At 43.3% G+C, this 13,087-nt stretch overlaps 1 protein-coding gene across 1 annotated transcript in view; it reads right to left on the reverse strand.

The window, feature by feature from the left end:
- Window positions 1-11,718, reverse strand: part of Fam71f1 (family with sequence similarity 71, member F1) — a 22,074-nt gene extending 10,356 nt beyond the window's left edge. Inside the window, exons 1-6 of the mRNA XM_013019905.1 lie at window positions 11,470-11,718; window positions 10,147-10,331; window positions 9,178-9,430; window positions 6,889-7,010; window positions 3,827-3,861; window positions 509-676 (exon numbers count right to left, since the gene is read on the reverse strand). Coding sequence (XP_012875359.1) covers window positions 509-676; window positions 3,827-3,861; window positions 6,889-7,010; window positions 9,178-9,430; window positions 10,147-10,331; window positions 11,470-11,718 — 1,012 coding nt within the window. The remainder of the gene's footprint in view (window positions 1-508; window positions 677-3,826; window positions 3,862-6,888; window positions 7,011-9,177; window positions 9,431-10,146; window positions 10,332-11,469) is intronic.
- Between the last annotated feature and the right edge of the window lie 1,369 nt (window positions 11,719-13,087).

A 13,087-nucleotide genomic window follows, 5' to 3' on the forward strand; every position in this document is an offset into this window, starting at 1 on the left:
CTCCTATCTCCAATAAACCACCAGAAAACCGGAAGTGGCGCTGTAGCTCAAGTGGTAGAGCGCTCGCCTTGAGCTGAAGAGCTGAAGGACAGAGCCCAGGCCCAGAGTTCAAGCCCCACGACTGACCAAAAAAAAAAAAGTTCTAGGGAGGGAGAAGAGAGTGAAAAGGGCCCACAGAAGCTCCCCAGAAGAAGGCCTCAGGCCTCCGCACAGCAAGAAAAGGAAGAGCTCTTTCTGCAAGCGCTTCATTCTAGTAGTGCCTGTCCCTTTAGAACCACTAGCAGGAACTCTCGGCGCTCTGGAGATGCCACACTGCAGGGTTCCACTCTGCACGGTTGGAGGCAAAAAAAAAAAGAACAGGACAGGAGAAAAGAAGGTTGAGGTCACTGCAGCCAGGATCTCCCTTCCCCATCCCATGACATTCTGGAATCACCTTCAGGACCTCAGGATCTGATCCTAGCCCTGAGGTTGTCCCATGGTGGTGCCCACATCAATCCTGTGGCCTTACCTATGAGTGGGGCCAGCTGTGGCCCAGTGCAGGCAGCCAAAGTGCTGAGGAGCGAGAGGGGCTGTAGCCCAGAAGGGTTCTCTCTTTCCCACTCTCCAAAAGTGAATGAGTCCCTCCAACTGAGGTCCCGGGTACAAGGGATACAGTCTTCACAGGGATTATCGCTTTCTGGAAAAGAAAAGGAAAAAAAAAGAATGCATTTTTGTTTTTAGAGTCTGGTTCACAGGATGCTTATAGCACAAGAGGCAAAGGATGCTTTTCTGGCTGTTTTGGACAAGTACACACAATTTGTGTGTGTGTGTGTGTGTGTGTGTGTGCGCACATGCATGCGCTAGGGCTTGAACTCAGAGCCTGGGTGTTGTTTCTTAGCTTTTTCACTCATGGCTAGCACTCTACTACTTGAGCCATACCTCTACTTCCAGCTTCTTTTGGTGGCTAAGAGTCTCAAGGATTTCCCTGCATGACCGGCTTCAAACTGCAATCCTTAGATCTCAGCCTCTTGAGAAGCTGGGATTACAAGTGCCCAGATAGTACACACACATTCTGCTCTTTTATTTTTTTCCTCATGACGTCTCTGTGAAGGCAGCACTGCCATAATCCCCATTTATGGAGATCTCTGATGCTTAGAGAGGTTGATTGACTTACTAATGGTCAATACTATGAGGAAGCAGAATCAATATTCAGAGTCAAACAGCCCATGTCCTTATTACAGCATATGAACAAAGCAGCCCCAGCAAAAGGAGAGAACCACCATGGTTGGGACAGGTTAACTGAATAATTTTTCCCAGGAGATTTGACCAGCAGAACTGGAAATGGCTCTGAACTCAGAAGATCCAAACCAGAGCCTATTGTTATCATCTTGGCCCTGGCAATTCCAAGTAGACCTGAAACCTTGGTATCACCTGGGAGCGTGTTAGAAATTCACTATCCCACGCAACACTCCTCAGCCCTAATTAATTCGAATCTACATTTTTTTATGTGTGCCAGTCCTGAGTCTTGAATTCAGAACCTTGTGCCCTTGCTTGGCTTTTTTGCTCCAAGCTGGCACTCTACCTCTTGCATTTCCAGTTTTTTTCCTGGTTAATTGAAGATAGGAGGATTTGACTGGGTATGGTGGCTCATGCCTATAATCATAACTATTGGGGAGGCAGAAAGCAGGAAGATTGTGGTCCAAGGCCAGCCCAAGCAAAAAGCAAGACACCATTCAGCAACAAAACAAAACAAAACCAAGATGGGCATAGAGGTGTACACCTGCAATCCCAGCTACCAAAGAGGCTATAAATAAGAAAATTGTGATCAGAGAGTGGTAAACAGCCTTCTATCCAAAAAATAAACTAAAGCAAAAAGGGCTGGGGACTTTGACTCAAGTTCAAAGTCCAGTATTGTGGTGGGATAGAAATCAGCCTAAAGAACATCTTAGACAGAATTTTCCACAATGCCAGGTATCCTGAAATCCTAGCTATTTTCCTCAGTTCCAGAAATCCAGAACATTTTCTATTTCTGTTCCTCAATTCTAACTTCATAGCATGGATTTGGGGTATGTACATGTGAATATGTTTGAATATATGTGTAAAAACAAAAAATGAGTCCATTGTGCGATAGGTCACAGAACACAAGCAGCAGTCAGTCTGTAAGTGTGGCTCTGCTCAGTGTCTACTTAGGACAAGGGTTATGAGCAGAATGACAACCTCCAGGCCGAATTTGGTCTCTATTACATCTTGTTTGCACACTAAGTTTTAGTCTATTCTGTGATTCATTTTGTTTAATGGAACAGAAGAATATACTATTTTAAAAATTCACATTTTTGGTTCCTCTCTAAAAATCAAGGTATCAGATATCCCAGGCCTGTGTGTATTCCAAACAGCAGTAATTCATGGAAGCCTCAATTGCAACCTTCATTTTCTTGTTGCCACTGTCCCCACTGCTCCTTATTGTCTCCTCGATGCTAAAACTAAAGGTCAGATGCCAAGAGTTGTTTTAATTATCATAGAGTTTAGGACACAGTTATAATCATTTTTATATATCTGTGCCTTTATTTCTAGCATTTTTGGATGATACCCTAGGATGTATAACATCTAAATTTCTAAATATAACATGATGTTCTGGCTGTCTTCTAAGCTAATCTGGATATCTAATTTACTAATGGTCTGGTATATTGATATTTATTGAACTTCCATTGTGTCCCCAGACCTGGCCTGCTTCTATGGATAATTCAGAGGCACAGGATTCAGTCAAACTTACAGATGGAAGCCTTAAGCCTATAAAAGAAGTAGAGAATTAACTAGATTACAAGGAATGGGATAAGTCTGGACGGGCAAGAATGAAGTATAGGGTTTAGGATAAAGGGTTTAGAGCGGATCCTGGTGGAATCTAGTGAACAGAGATGAGGTACTAGCAAGCTAGGGGAGGTTTGATTGGAGCAGGTTAGGGTTGAAGATGATGAGTCAGATCTGGTGAAGGTGAATGATGGGGAAGTTTTCCAGGCCTATGTATGCCAGACGTGTGATAGACTAAAACCTGGGTATAGGGAACCAGCTGCTAATTCTGTCATACTCCATCAGACAGATGCCATATGTGTTCAACCAGTTCACACAAACATCACCTTCTATGACTGCTCAGATACCCAGCCTCCCAGGTATGAGCTTTGAATGTTGTAGAAGGAAAGATGTGTTTTTTAAAAAATCATTTTGATATTTGCCCCTGTGATTCTACCACATAATTCCCTTGAAGGGGCACAGCATCTTTCCACATGGTAACGCCCAAACCTGCACGGTGATTGGCACTTAACAAAGCCTCTTGGTACATAACTTGTAGGCTTTAGGGGAAAAAAAAGCTGGGCTTGAGTCAGGTCTGGGGAGTTGAAATGAAGAATATAAAAACATTTCAGCTGGGCTCCCATGGTTTGTGCCTGGTCGTGCCTAGCTGAAGATTGCAGGAGGCTGAGAGCTGAGGGTCCGTTCAAAGGCAGCCTGAGCAGGAAAATCCATGAGACTCTTGGCTCCAATTAACTAACAAAAAGCAGGAAGTGGTGCAGTAGCTCAAGTGGTAAAGCCTTGAGAAAAAAGGTTCAAGGATAGCTCCCAGACCCTGAGTTTAGGCCCCATGACCAGCATAAAAAGACAAACAAAAAAATATCTCAAGGAAAGAAATACATAGGATGTGGTACCAGATTGTGGTAACAAAAGAACTCAAAGGGGTTCCAGCTATGCCATGAAATGATGGCATTCCCGATGTTTCCTACGAGTGCTGCAGGGAAGCTGGTCCTTGTCCCTGCACAGCAGGGCTCTCTGGCATGGTGCCCTGCATCCCCCATCTTACCTGAGCTGCTCTTGTTGATCTCCATCTTTTTGCTGCTCGTGGAACGCCAATCATTTCAGGATCAAGGAAATGAAGATCAAAAGTTAAAGGAATGAAACATTACAGTCCTATTTCAAGCCTTAATCCTAGTTTGCTTTTTCCTGCCTGATGCAATAGCTTTAGAGACAGCTAGCTATAAATATGAAAGGGCCAGCTGTGGCTATATTGGGTGGGTGCAATGCATATTCAATTTCCAGAAGTAAAAAGGGATGGGAAGAACTAGGGAGCAGAGCCCATACTGCTAATTTTTGCTGAGAAGGAAGGGTATGACTCCGTCTGTTGGATCCTGCATGTCAACCATCTATTTTATTTACTGTTTATTTACTGTTGTGTGTTATTGCCAATAGATAAAAACAGATAATAGGAGCCAGACTGGAACTTGCCTGAATGAGGAGAAAAAAGATCACTCAGACATGCCTTCTAGATAACAAGAAGGAACAGTTACGGAGTTAACAGTGACACCTCTTTTTCCCTGCATCCCTCTGAATGATTTTGCATATGCTGATACAGAACTAGTTTGCCTGATCCGGGCTCAGCTGTCACTGCAATAGCTAGAATGACCTTTTCAAAATGTAAATTGCGTCACTTCTCTGTTTAAAATGCTGCTAAGGCTCCCACTCCACTGAATGTCTAAATCCCTCTGCCTGGGTTTCCAGGCCCTGCCTGGCCAGGCTCCTGCCCACTTTTTAGTCTCTTCTGTTACCACCTGCACTTTCCCACTTGGTCTTTCTCCATTTCTCTAAACTCACCAAACTTCTTCCTTTATGTGGAGCCTATCCTTACACAAGTTTGTTCCCCCTCAATCTGCCTGACTCTTCTCCATCCTTTGTCTGTCTATTGGCTATTTCTCCTGTAGGACTTAGGTTTCTCTGACCTTCCAGCCATATAAAGGCTAGCAGTGCTAGGGATGGCATTGTCCATAGGCCTCTAGTCACCCCTTTCCCTTCTTCCTGGGAAGGCAAATAAATTTAATTGGGGCAGGTGCCTAAAGCAGAATAAATTTCCAAGCCTCCTTTATGCTGGGTGAGGCCATCAGACTGAGTTGTGGTCAATGAGATGTTGACTAAATTACTAAAATGCCTCTTAGTAATTTAAAACTCAGTGGTTTTGCTGGGTGCCAGTAGCTCATGTTAGTAATCTTTCCAGCTTTTTAGTGGTTAATTGGAAATAAGTGTCATTTTTCTGACTAGACAGGTTTTAAATGGAGATCCTCAGACCTCAGCTTTCTGAGTACTGAGGATTATAGGCATGGTGCCTGGTGTCCTTTTCTTGTATTAATAGTTTTCTGTTTCCAACCCAAGTCATAGTTAATAATGCAATTTAATATTTACTGAGAGTTTTCTTATATCTCCATCTAAATTTGTTAAGGAGCATGCTAAGTACATTAAGTACTGGATGTTTCCAAAGCTTATTGGATTCAGACAACATTTAGATGAAATTGGCATTAATATCATTTTGATTTCATGAATCTAGAAAGTAAAACCTAGAAAAGCTAAGCAGAGTACTCAAGGCCACAGTTGGGCTTGGGCACTCAAACAAGTAGCATGCACTAGACCCCACTTTATCTTTGCCTTCTAGTTGTGGTACCCTCTAAGTGTTCTCAATTCCTGGCAACCACTTTTTAGACTCAGCACTAAGTATTCTATACACACAGGATTTTTTTCCTCAGACATGGAGAAGATAGCCTTTACCATGGAGCTTTCCAGAACAGATTATATCTTTAGAAAACAAGCACAGAAGTTCTTGTGAAGAAGCCAAGCAAGCAGGTAAATGAACCCAATTGGTAGGCAGGGTTTTAAACAATGTTCTGGTTATTTCTCTATAGAAGTATAACTGAATTGAAAAAAAAAAAAACAACAACAGCACCCAGACCCTCAGTTCAAGCCCGAGGACCAGCACACGCCCCCCCCCCTTAGGGGGAAAATAACCCAAACCCCTCTGGACTAAAGCCTAGATTTTTCTCCTGCCCTTGATGCTATTTAGCTATTTGCTTAGCCTTGGACAAGTTACATAGTCTCTCTGGCCTAATTTTTAACTCTTGTAAAAAGGGGGGAATTGAGCCAGGTGTCAGTGGCGGCTCACAATGGTAATCCTAGCTATTCAGGAGGCTGAGATCTGAGAATTGCAGTTCAAAGCCAGCCCAGGCAGGAATCTCCATGAGACTCTTATCTCCAATAAACTACTAAAAAAAAAAAAAAACAGAAGTGGGGCTGGGGCTCAAGTGGTAGAGTGTTTGCCTTGAGCAAAAGAAGCTCAAGGATAGCACCCAAGCCCAGAGTTCAAGCCCCACAACTGGGCCCAGTTGTGGGGCTTGAACTCTGGGCCTGGGCGCTGTCCCTCAGCTTTTCAGCTCAAGGCTAGTGCTCTACCACTTGAGCCATAGCACCACTTCTGGTTTTCTGCTGGTTTATTAGAGATAAGAGTTTCATGGACGTTCCTGCCCAGGCTAGCTTTGAACCACAATCCTTCGATCTCAGCCTCCTGAGTTGCTAGGATTATAGGCATGAGTTACCAGTGCCTGGCTCATTCTTCTTTTAATTCTTTATAAAATTCCTTTTGAGGGCTGGGAATGTGGCTTAGTGGTAGAATGTTTTCCCTAGCATGCATGAAGCCCTGGGTTTGATTCCTCATAAACAGAAAAAGGCAGAAGTGGTGCTGTAGCTCAAGTGCTAGCTCAGGAACAGTGCCTGGATGCTGGCAAAAAATTAAAATTAAAATTAAAAATTAAAAACCAAACCTTCAAAAAATAAAAGTTCTCCTGAAATCAAGCCTTCTATTTGTATGGAAAAGGAGAGTAAAGCCAAGAGTGCCCCGGAGTGTTGCCCTGAGTTAAGATGTCTCATCCCTCCTTGTGCTCCCCAACCAAGAGTCTCATAGCCCAGATTATCTGACCTGTAGGAAGAGGTGTCACAGACTGGCCTGATTTTGGGGGGGGGCATGGGAAGGGCCTTGCTATATAGCCTAGGCTGATCTCAAACTCATGATCCTTCAACCTCTTCCACCACTTGATTTAATTCATGTACCTGTACTGGTTCAGCTGGTGCAAGTCAGCAAAGATCTGGGAGAGAGCCTCACTCTCCCCCTTGGCCATCAGCTGCATGAGGCTCTCACTGGGCTGGGAGGCTTTGGGTTTCTTCCGAACTAACTATACAAAAAATAAAGGAACAAGTGGTTAAGGCCTCAGTTTCTCTGCATTTTCCTAGTAACATGATCTAGACTCTGCAGTGCTGGAATTTACACGTTGGCCCACTACTCCAGCTGCCCATAGAGACAATTCTGAGACTGTATATCTCATGTATGTATTGATGTAAGTACCTATTGGTGCCTACAGGTGATACTTGTTAACATAATTTAGTCATCTATTCCCATTAATATACCTTAGCATGGTTTATTGAATAGCCAATGAAAGTAAAATTTAATAGTTTGTACTACTTGGTTTTATACTAAAATGTAAGGAAATCCTGTATAAGACTTGAATGGGAATTGAAAAAAATCATTTTCTTTGAGAAAAATCTTGTATGAAACTGCATTTTTTGCATCTACATAAAATTAATTTATTTCCTCTTATCTTTGATATCTCAGAAGTGCTCCAGTTGTACAGTCTGCCCATATTCATTCATTCATTCACTGTTTATTGAATACTATGTGCTAGGCAGTAGGGACAGAGCAGTGGAGGGGAGAGATGATCTCTGCCCTCATGGAATTTATATTGTGGCTCAAACCAGGTTTATATTCTTCATGCTCAAAAGCCTGGGGCAAAAAGCCCTAAGTGGCTTCATTGTTGAAATCTGTCAAATATTTAAAGCAGTAATAAAAATTCTTCACCAACTCTTTCAGAAAATAGAGGGGGAAGAATACTTCCTGACTGACTCATGAGGCTCATATTAACTGGATGCCAAAGATAGAGTTTTATACAGATATCAAAAGAAAGCTATATACCAGTATCTCTCATGAACATAGCACAAAAATCCTTAACAAAATGGTAGCACAGTGAATCTAGTAACATACCAAAAAATGTATGTCACGAATAAGTAGAATTATAGGATCATAAGTTTCATTTAACACCAAACAAATCAATTAATGTAAAATACCATATCAATGACATAAAGGATAATCATGTGATCTTCTTCAGAGCTGCAGAAAAGCATTTAGCAAAACCCAATGTCAAGTCCAGTACTGGTTGTACATGCCTGTAATCATAACTACTCAAGGAGGCTGAAAACTGTGGATCACAAGCCAGCCCAGCAGGAAAATCTATGAGACTCTTGTTGCCAGTTCAACCATTAAAAAGCCAGAAGTAGAGCTGTAGCTCAAGTGGTAAAGTTCCAGTTTTGAGTAAAAAGGTCAGGGACAGTGCCAGGGGCTGAGTTCAAGCCCCAATTCCACCACAGAAAAAGAAGCGGGGGTGGGGGAAATCTAGTTTTAAAATGAGCAAACAATTTTACTAGACACTTCACCAAAAGCAACTTATGAATAACTGAAAAGCCTATGAAAAGTTGCTTAACATCATAAATCATTAGGTAAGTCCAAATGATAACCACACACACATCTGCTAGAATGACTATAACTTAAAAAGATAGTATCAGTGGTGGTGAAGATATGGAGAAACCAAAAGCATTTTGCATTGTTAGTGGCAATGCAAAAATGACCACTTTGGAGAATAGTTTGCCTGTTTCTTTAAAAGCTAAATATACACTTTCCATATAGCCACCTAGAAATGGCCTAAAACCAATAAAAGCACATCTACTCAACAGCTTGTACACAAATTCTCACATCACCAATATTCACCACAGCCCCAAACTGTCAAATCCAAGAGTCCATCAGCTGGTAAATGGGTAAACAAAATGTGGTATATCTATACAATGGGCAACTACTCTGCAACGAAAAGGAATGAACTACTGACAGCTTATGACTCTGCCCCAGAGTTGGTTTTATGCCATTAAATGGACGAACTTGTAAAATATTGATGAGAGCCAGAAAGAATGTGATTCAATTTACATAAAATGTCTAAGTAAGTTGACTTTGCAGAAGGGAAAACAGATCAGTGGTTGCCTAAGACTAGGACTAGAAATAAGGAATGACTACAAAAGGACAAGAGGAAAGTCTTCTCCCTGATAGATATTTCCTAAAACTGGGCTGTGGTGATGGTTGATGGTTGCATAACGATACATTGACTGTCTACATACATAAAGTGAATTTAATGGTTATGAATGTTATTCAATAAAGCCTCTCCAGGCTGCTCGCTAGGAGCTAGTCTAAGGTGTTCTTTTCATCTCTGTCATGGCTGAAAGCTGGCAATGGTGCTACGTTACCTTAGAGTCTCTAGATGGGCTACAGCAGTTCTTGGGTACCAAGCAGTGAGTGACAAGGATGCTAGGGTCTTTGGTGGTAATAGACAGGCCCTTACGCAGAATTTGAACCAGTCGGATCCAGAAGCGGAAGACAGTATCAGGATGGTCTGGGTGGAGCTTTAAATAGTAGATCTTCTCTGTGACTGTCCTTAACCGCAGGATGCGTTGAAAGCGGTCACAGACCCGCAGCTCCACAAACTTCAATGGGAGAATCCTAAAGGCGCCGGGGAAGACATATTGACAATCCCATTGCTTCTGATGCAACTCTTCATCATTAAAACAAGGGAGTCTCCTCAAGGCCAGAAGACCTAAACAGCCCTCCTGGATATTTATAGTCTCGATAAACAATTTGCTGACTATCTCTAGAGTCTCTAGATGTTCCTACAGTCCAGGAAAATCCTCATTGGCCAACCTCTCCATTGCATCCTTGGTAAACCCACAGGCCCAACTAAATTCAAAGCCAGTTCTTTTAAAATTTCCTTTAGGTAGAGTTATGGAGACATTAAAGTTAATGAATGTATGTGTTGGACTTATGAGCCAGCTCCCTTTGTGCAGTCTAGAAGGAAATTGCAAAACCCAAGGGGAGATGTTGTCCTCATAATCTGACATGTTAGATGGTAACCCAATTTGTACCACCACTTAAGTAAAATATAACAAGAAGAAATTGCAAAACCCCATAGTTTTAGCACCTTAACTCCTAGTCGGTGTCTCTCAAGCAGGAACCAAGGAGGGCCAGCAGGTAAGAATGGCAGATTCCAGGAACACACTCTGAATGAATCTTAGAGAATGTCTTCATGTGTCTGCATTTTACAAAAGCTCCCCAGGTATATTTTAAACACTTTTTCTGCTCCTCCCCGCTCCCGCAAGCAACCTCCACTTTGTCTCTACCCTTTAACCCACCTGTCCTCCATTCCCATCAAAGTTGCTCACCTCTTCAGATTGATCTTTGGGGCTGTAGGTGGTCTATTCCATGTTTGGTTTTGCCCATGATGCCATTTGACACTAGCCATGAGGAGGATGTTGGGAAGAGGTAGACAGGGCACAGAAGAGGTCACCCCAAGGGCCATGGTGTTGCAGGATTTGTAGATTTTTATCCAGTTTCTTCTCCTTTTGACCTGCAATGCAGCCCCCAGACACAGCCTGAGTATTGGACAGAAGCAGCAGTGTCTTTTAGCCCTAGGATCTCTCAACTCAGCATTGTTATTTGTTGTTGTGGGGAAAGGTATACTGTGTGCTGAAGACTGTTCAGCAACATCCTCTTCCTCTGCTTCTACATCCCTTAGATGTGAATAGCAACCCCTTCCTCCCCCCCCCCACCAATTGTGACAAACCAAAAAGGTCTCCAGGCATTGCCAGAGGTCTTGTAGCAGTGGTGAAGAAATCATTGCTGTTGACAAGTATTTTAACCTATGTTGGCTTAAAAACTCTAACCATCTACTATTACCAACCGCTCACAAGAATTATACACCAGGACATCCTTATCATCTATCATGTATCTATGGATCCTCCCCTGGATTGTATCCTGACTTTTCTTTTTAAAACATCCTCATGATGTTTCTCAGAGGGCCTTTATCATTTCTTGCACTTCCACCTGGTGGGAAGGTCTCTTCCAATTTCATAGCTCAATTTATTCTGTCTGTCTAAGTGCCTGTTAGACCAGGCACCTTTGCTTGCTGTGTTTTCATTTCATCCCCAGATCAATCAAACCTCCTGAATTAAAAAAAAAAAAAGGAAAGCTGGGCATGGTTCACTATAGTTCAGTATTCAGTAGGCAGAGGTAGGCAGATCAAAAAAATTGGAGGTCAGCCTGGGAAACATAGCAAAATAATAACTCAAGCAAATAAAATAGAGAAAATGGATTCCAAGTATGTAAGTTTTGTGCATAATGACAGCTCCCCCCAAGAAGCAAAGAACTGAAATCTGAGATGACATCTCTCTGGGTCCCCAGCTCCTGTTCTTCTACCAACCAGCCTTTCAGTTCCTGACCCAAAAGGCCATCACCTTTTACTGCCTCCTTGTTCATATGGCTTCAAGTAACAGGCTGAGAATGAAGCAAATTGAGGGTTCAGATAACCAAGCCCTCCCCTCATAGCAGAGAAGTCCTGATCACTCTCCTCTGATGTAGCAGCCCTGGTCCATACAAGAAACCGTGTATTCTAGGCCCCTAGCTTCTTCTCCAAGTATGGAGATGATTGTCATAGTTTGGGACTGCAGAAGAATCAAGGAGGGCTGCTCTGAGCCATCTAAGAGTACCTGGACAAAGTTGCTTTCAAACACCACTGACTGAGGAAATAGGTTGAATTCAGGAGAATGAATCATCTGGCAGAGCAGTCCCTCCTCCACACCCAGGCCTACTCCAGGGTTTGGTTCCCCATCCACAGGCAAGAAGAGGCCCCTGAATTCTCCCCAAGCATTGAGGGAAGAGAAGGTTGAATAAGATCTTGTGACTTTTACTGTCTTCGATTTCCTCCAAGTTTTTCTAGGTGGAACTGATGTGAACATTTCTGCACATCTCAGGGGCCTGCTGCACAGTTGTCCTGGGATCTCTCTCTTCCCTTCTGGCCTTGGGCAGCTGGCCAACGCCTGGGGTGGCCAATCAGCTCACAATGATGAATGGATGACATCATGAAACCCATAGCAGGCCTGCAGGAAAGGGAAGTACAGAGGAGCCTCCCTCTTCCTGCAGAGCACTGCTGTGACTTATTTGTTCCCTCATTACCAACTCATTTTCTGGGACCCAGAACTTGCTGACAAAGGAATGAGCCAAGCAGGAAACAATGGCTATTAGGAAGCTTCTGCTGCTGCCAAGAAAAAAATACCCTTCCTGTCTTTCAACTCCTCTCTCTTCTCCCTCCCTCCCTCCCTCCCTCCCTTCCTCTCTTTCTCTTCCTCTCTCTCTCTCTCACACACACAATTGTGTGCATGCAGGTGTATATGTGTGTGTGTGTGTGTGTGTGTGTGTGTGTGTGTGTGTATATAATGGGCCTCAAGCTTTCCTGGGCTTTTTTGTCATGACTGGTACACCTCCACTTCTGGTTTTTTTTGGTGGTTAATTGGAGATGAGGGTCTTTCAGATTTGTCTGCCCTGGCTAGCTTTCAACCTGGATCCTCAGAACTCAGTCTCTTTTTTTTTTTTTGGGTCCGGTCATGGGGCCTGAACTCTGGGCCTGGGCACTGTCCCTCAGCTCTTCAGCTCAAGGCTAGAACTCTACCACTTGAGCCACAGCGCCACTTTCGGCTTTTTTCTTTTTGCTTATGTGGTGCTGAGGAATCAAACCCAGGGCCTCATGCATGCAAGGCAAGTGCTCTACCACTGAGCCACTTTCCCAGCCCCAGAACTCAGTTTCTTGAGTAGCAAGGATTACAGGTACAAGGCACTGGTGTACAGATCTGTTTTTGTTTTGTTGTTGTTTTGGTTTGTTGTTGTTTACAGTGGTGAAAATTGAATCCAGGGCCTTGTACTTACTATTTGAAACACTTTTTACTGGGCTATGCCCTCAGCCCAATCCTTCCTTAGGCTTAATGCAATCTATCAATAATAGAAAAGGAAACTTTCTGAAATCTAGCCTCGAGCTTCCCAGGTGACACGGGCTTGGCCTCCCACATGCTGGCTTATGGACAGTCGCCTTTTCTGCTTCTAAAAGAAGCTATAGGTCTGCTGGCTCTGGCTTGGTATTCTGTTCTGGCTGACTGGTTACTGCTACAGGATTTATTTCCTTTGGAGGTCAAGTTGAAGGATCAGGAAAAGTAATTAGTTTCTTACCCCTAGGCTGGCTTTGGGAGGAATAGCACCCCATAAGCAATGAATGATTCTGCTGGATCAGGAAGCTGACCCCCCTCTCAGAGTATGACAGTGCCCTTCACCCTGAGC

Source organism: Dipodomys ordii, unplaced genomic scaffold (assembly GCF_000151885.1).
Source record: "Dipodomys ordii isolate 6190 unplaced genomic scaffold, Dord_2.0 Scaffold48, whole genome shotgun sequence".
Lineage (NCBI taxonomy): Eukaryota > Metazoa > Chordata > Mammalia > Rodentia > Heteromyidae > Dipodomys > Dipodomys ordii.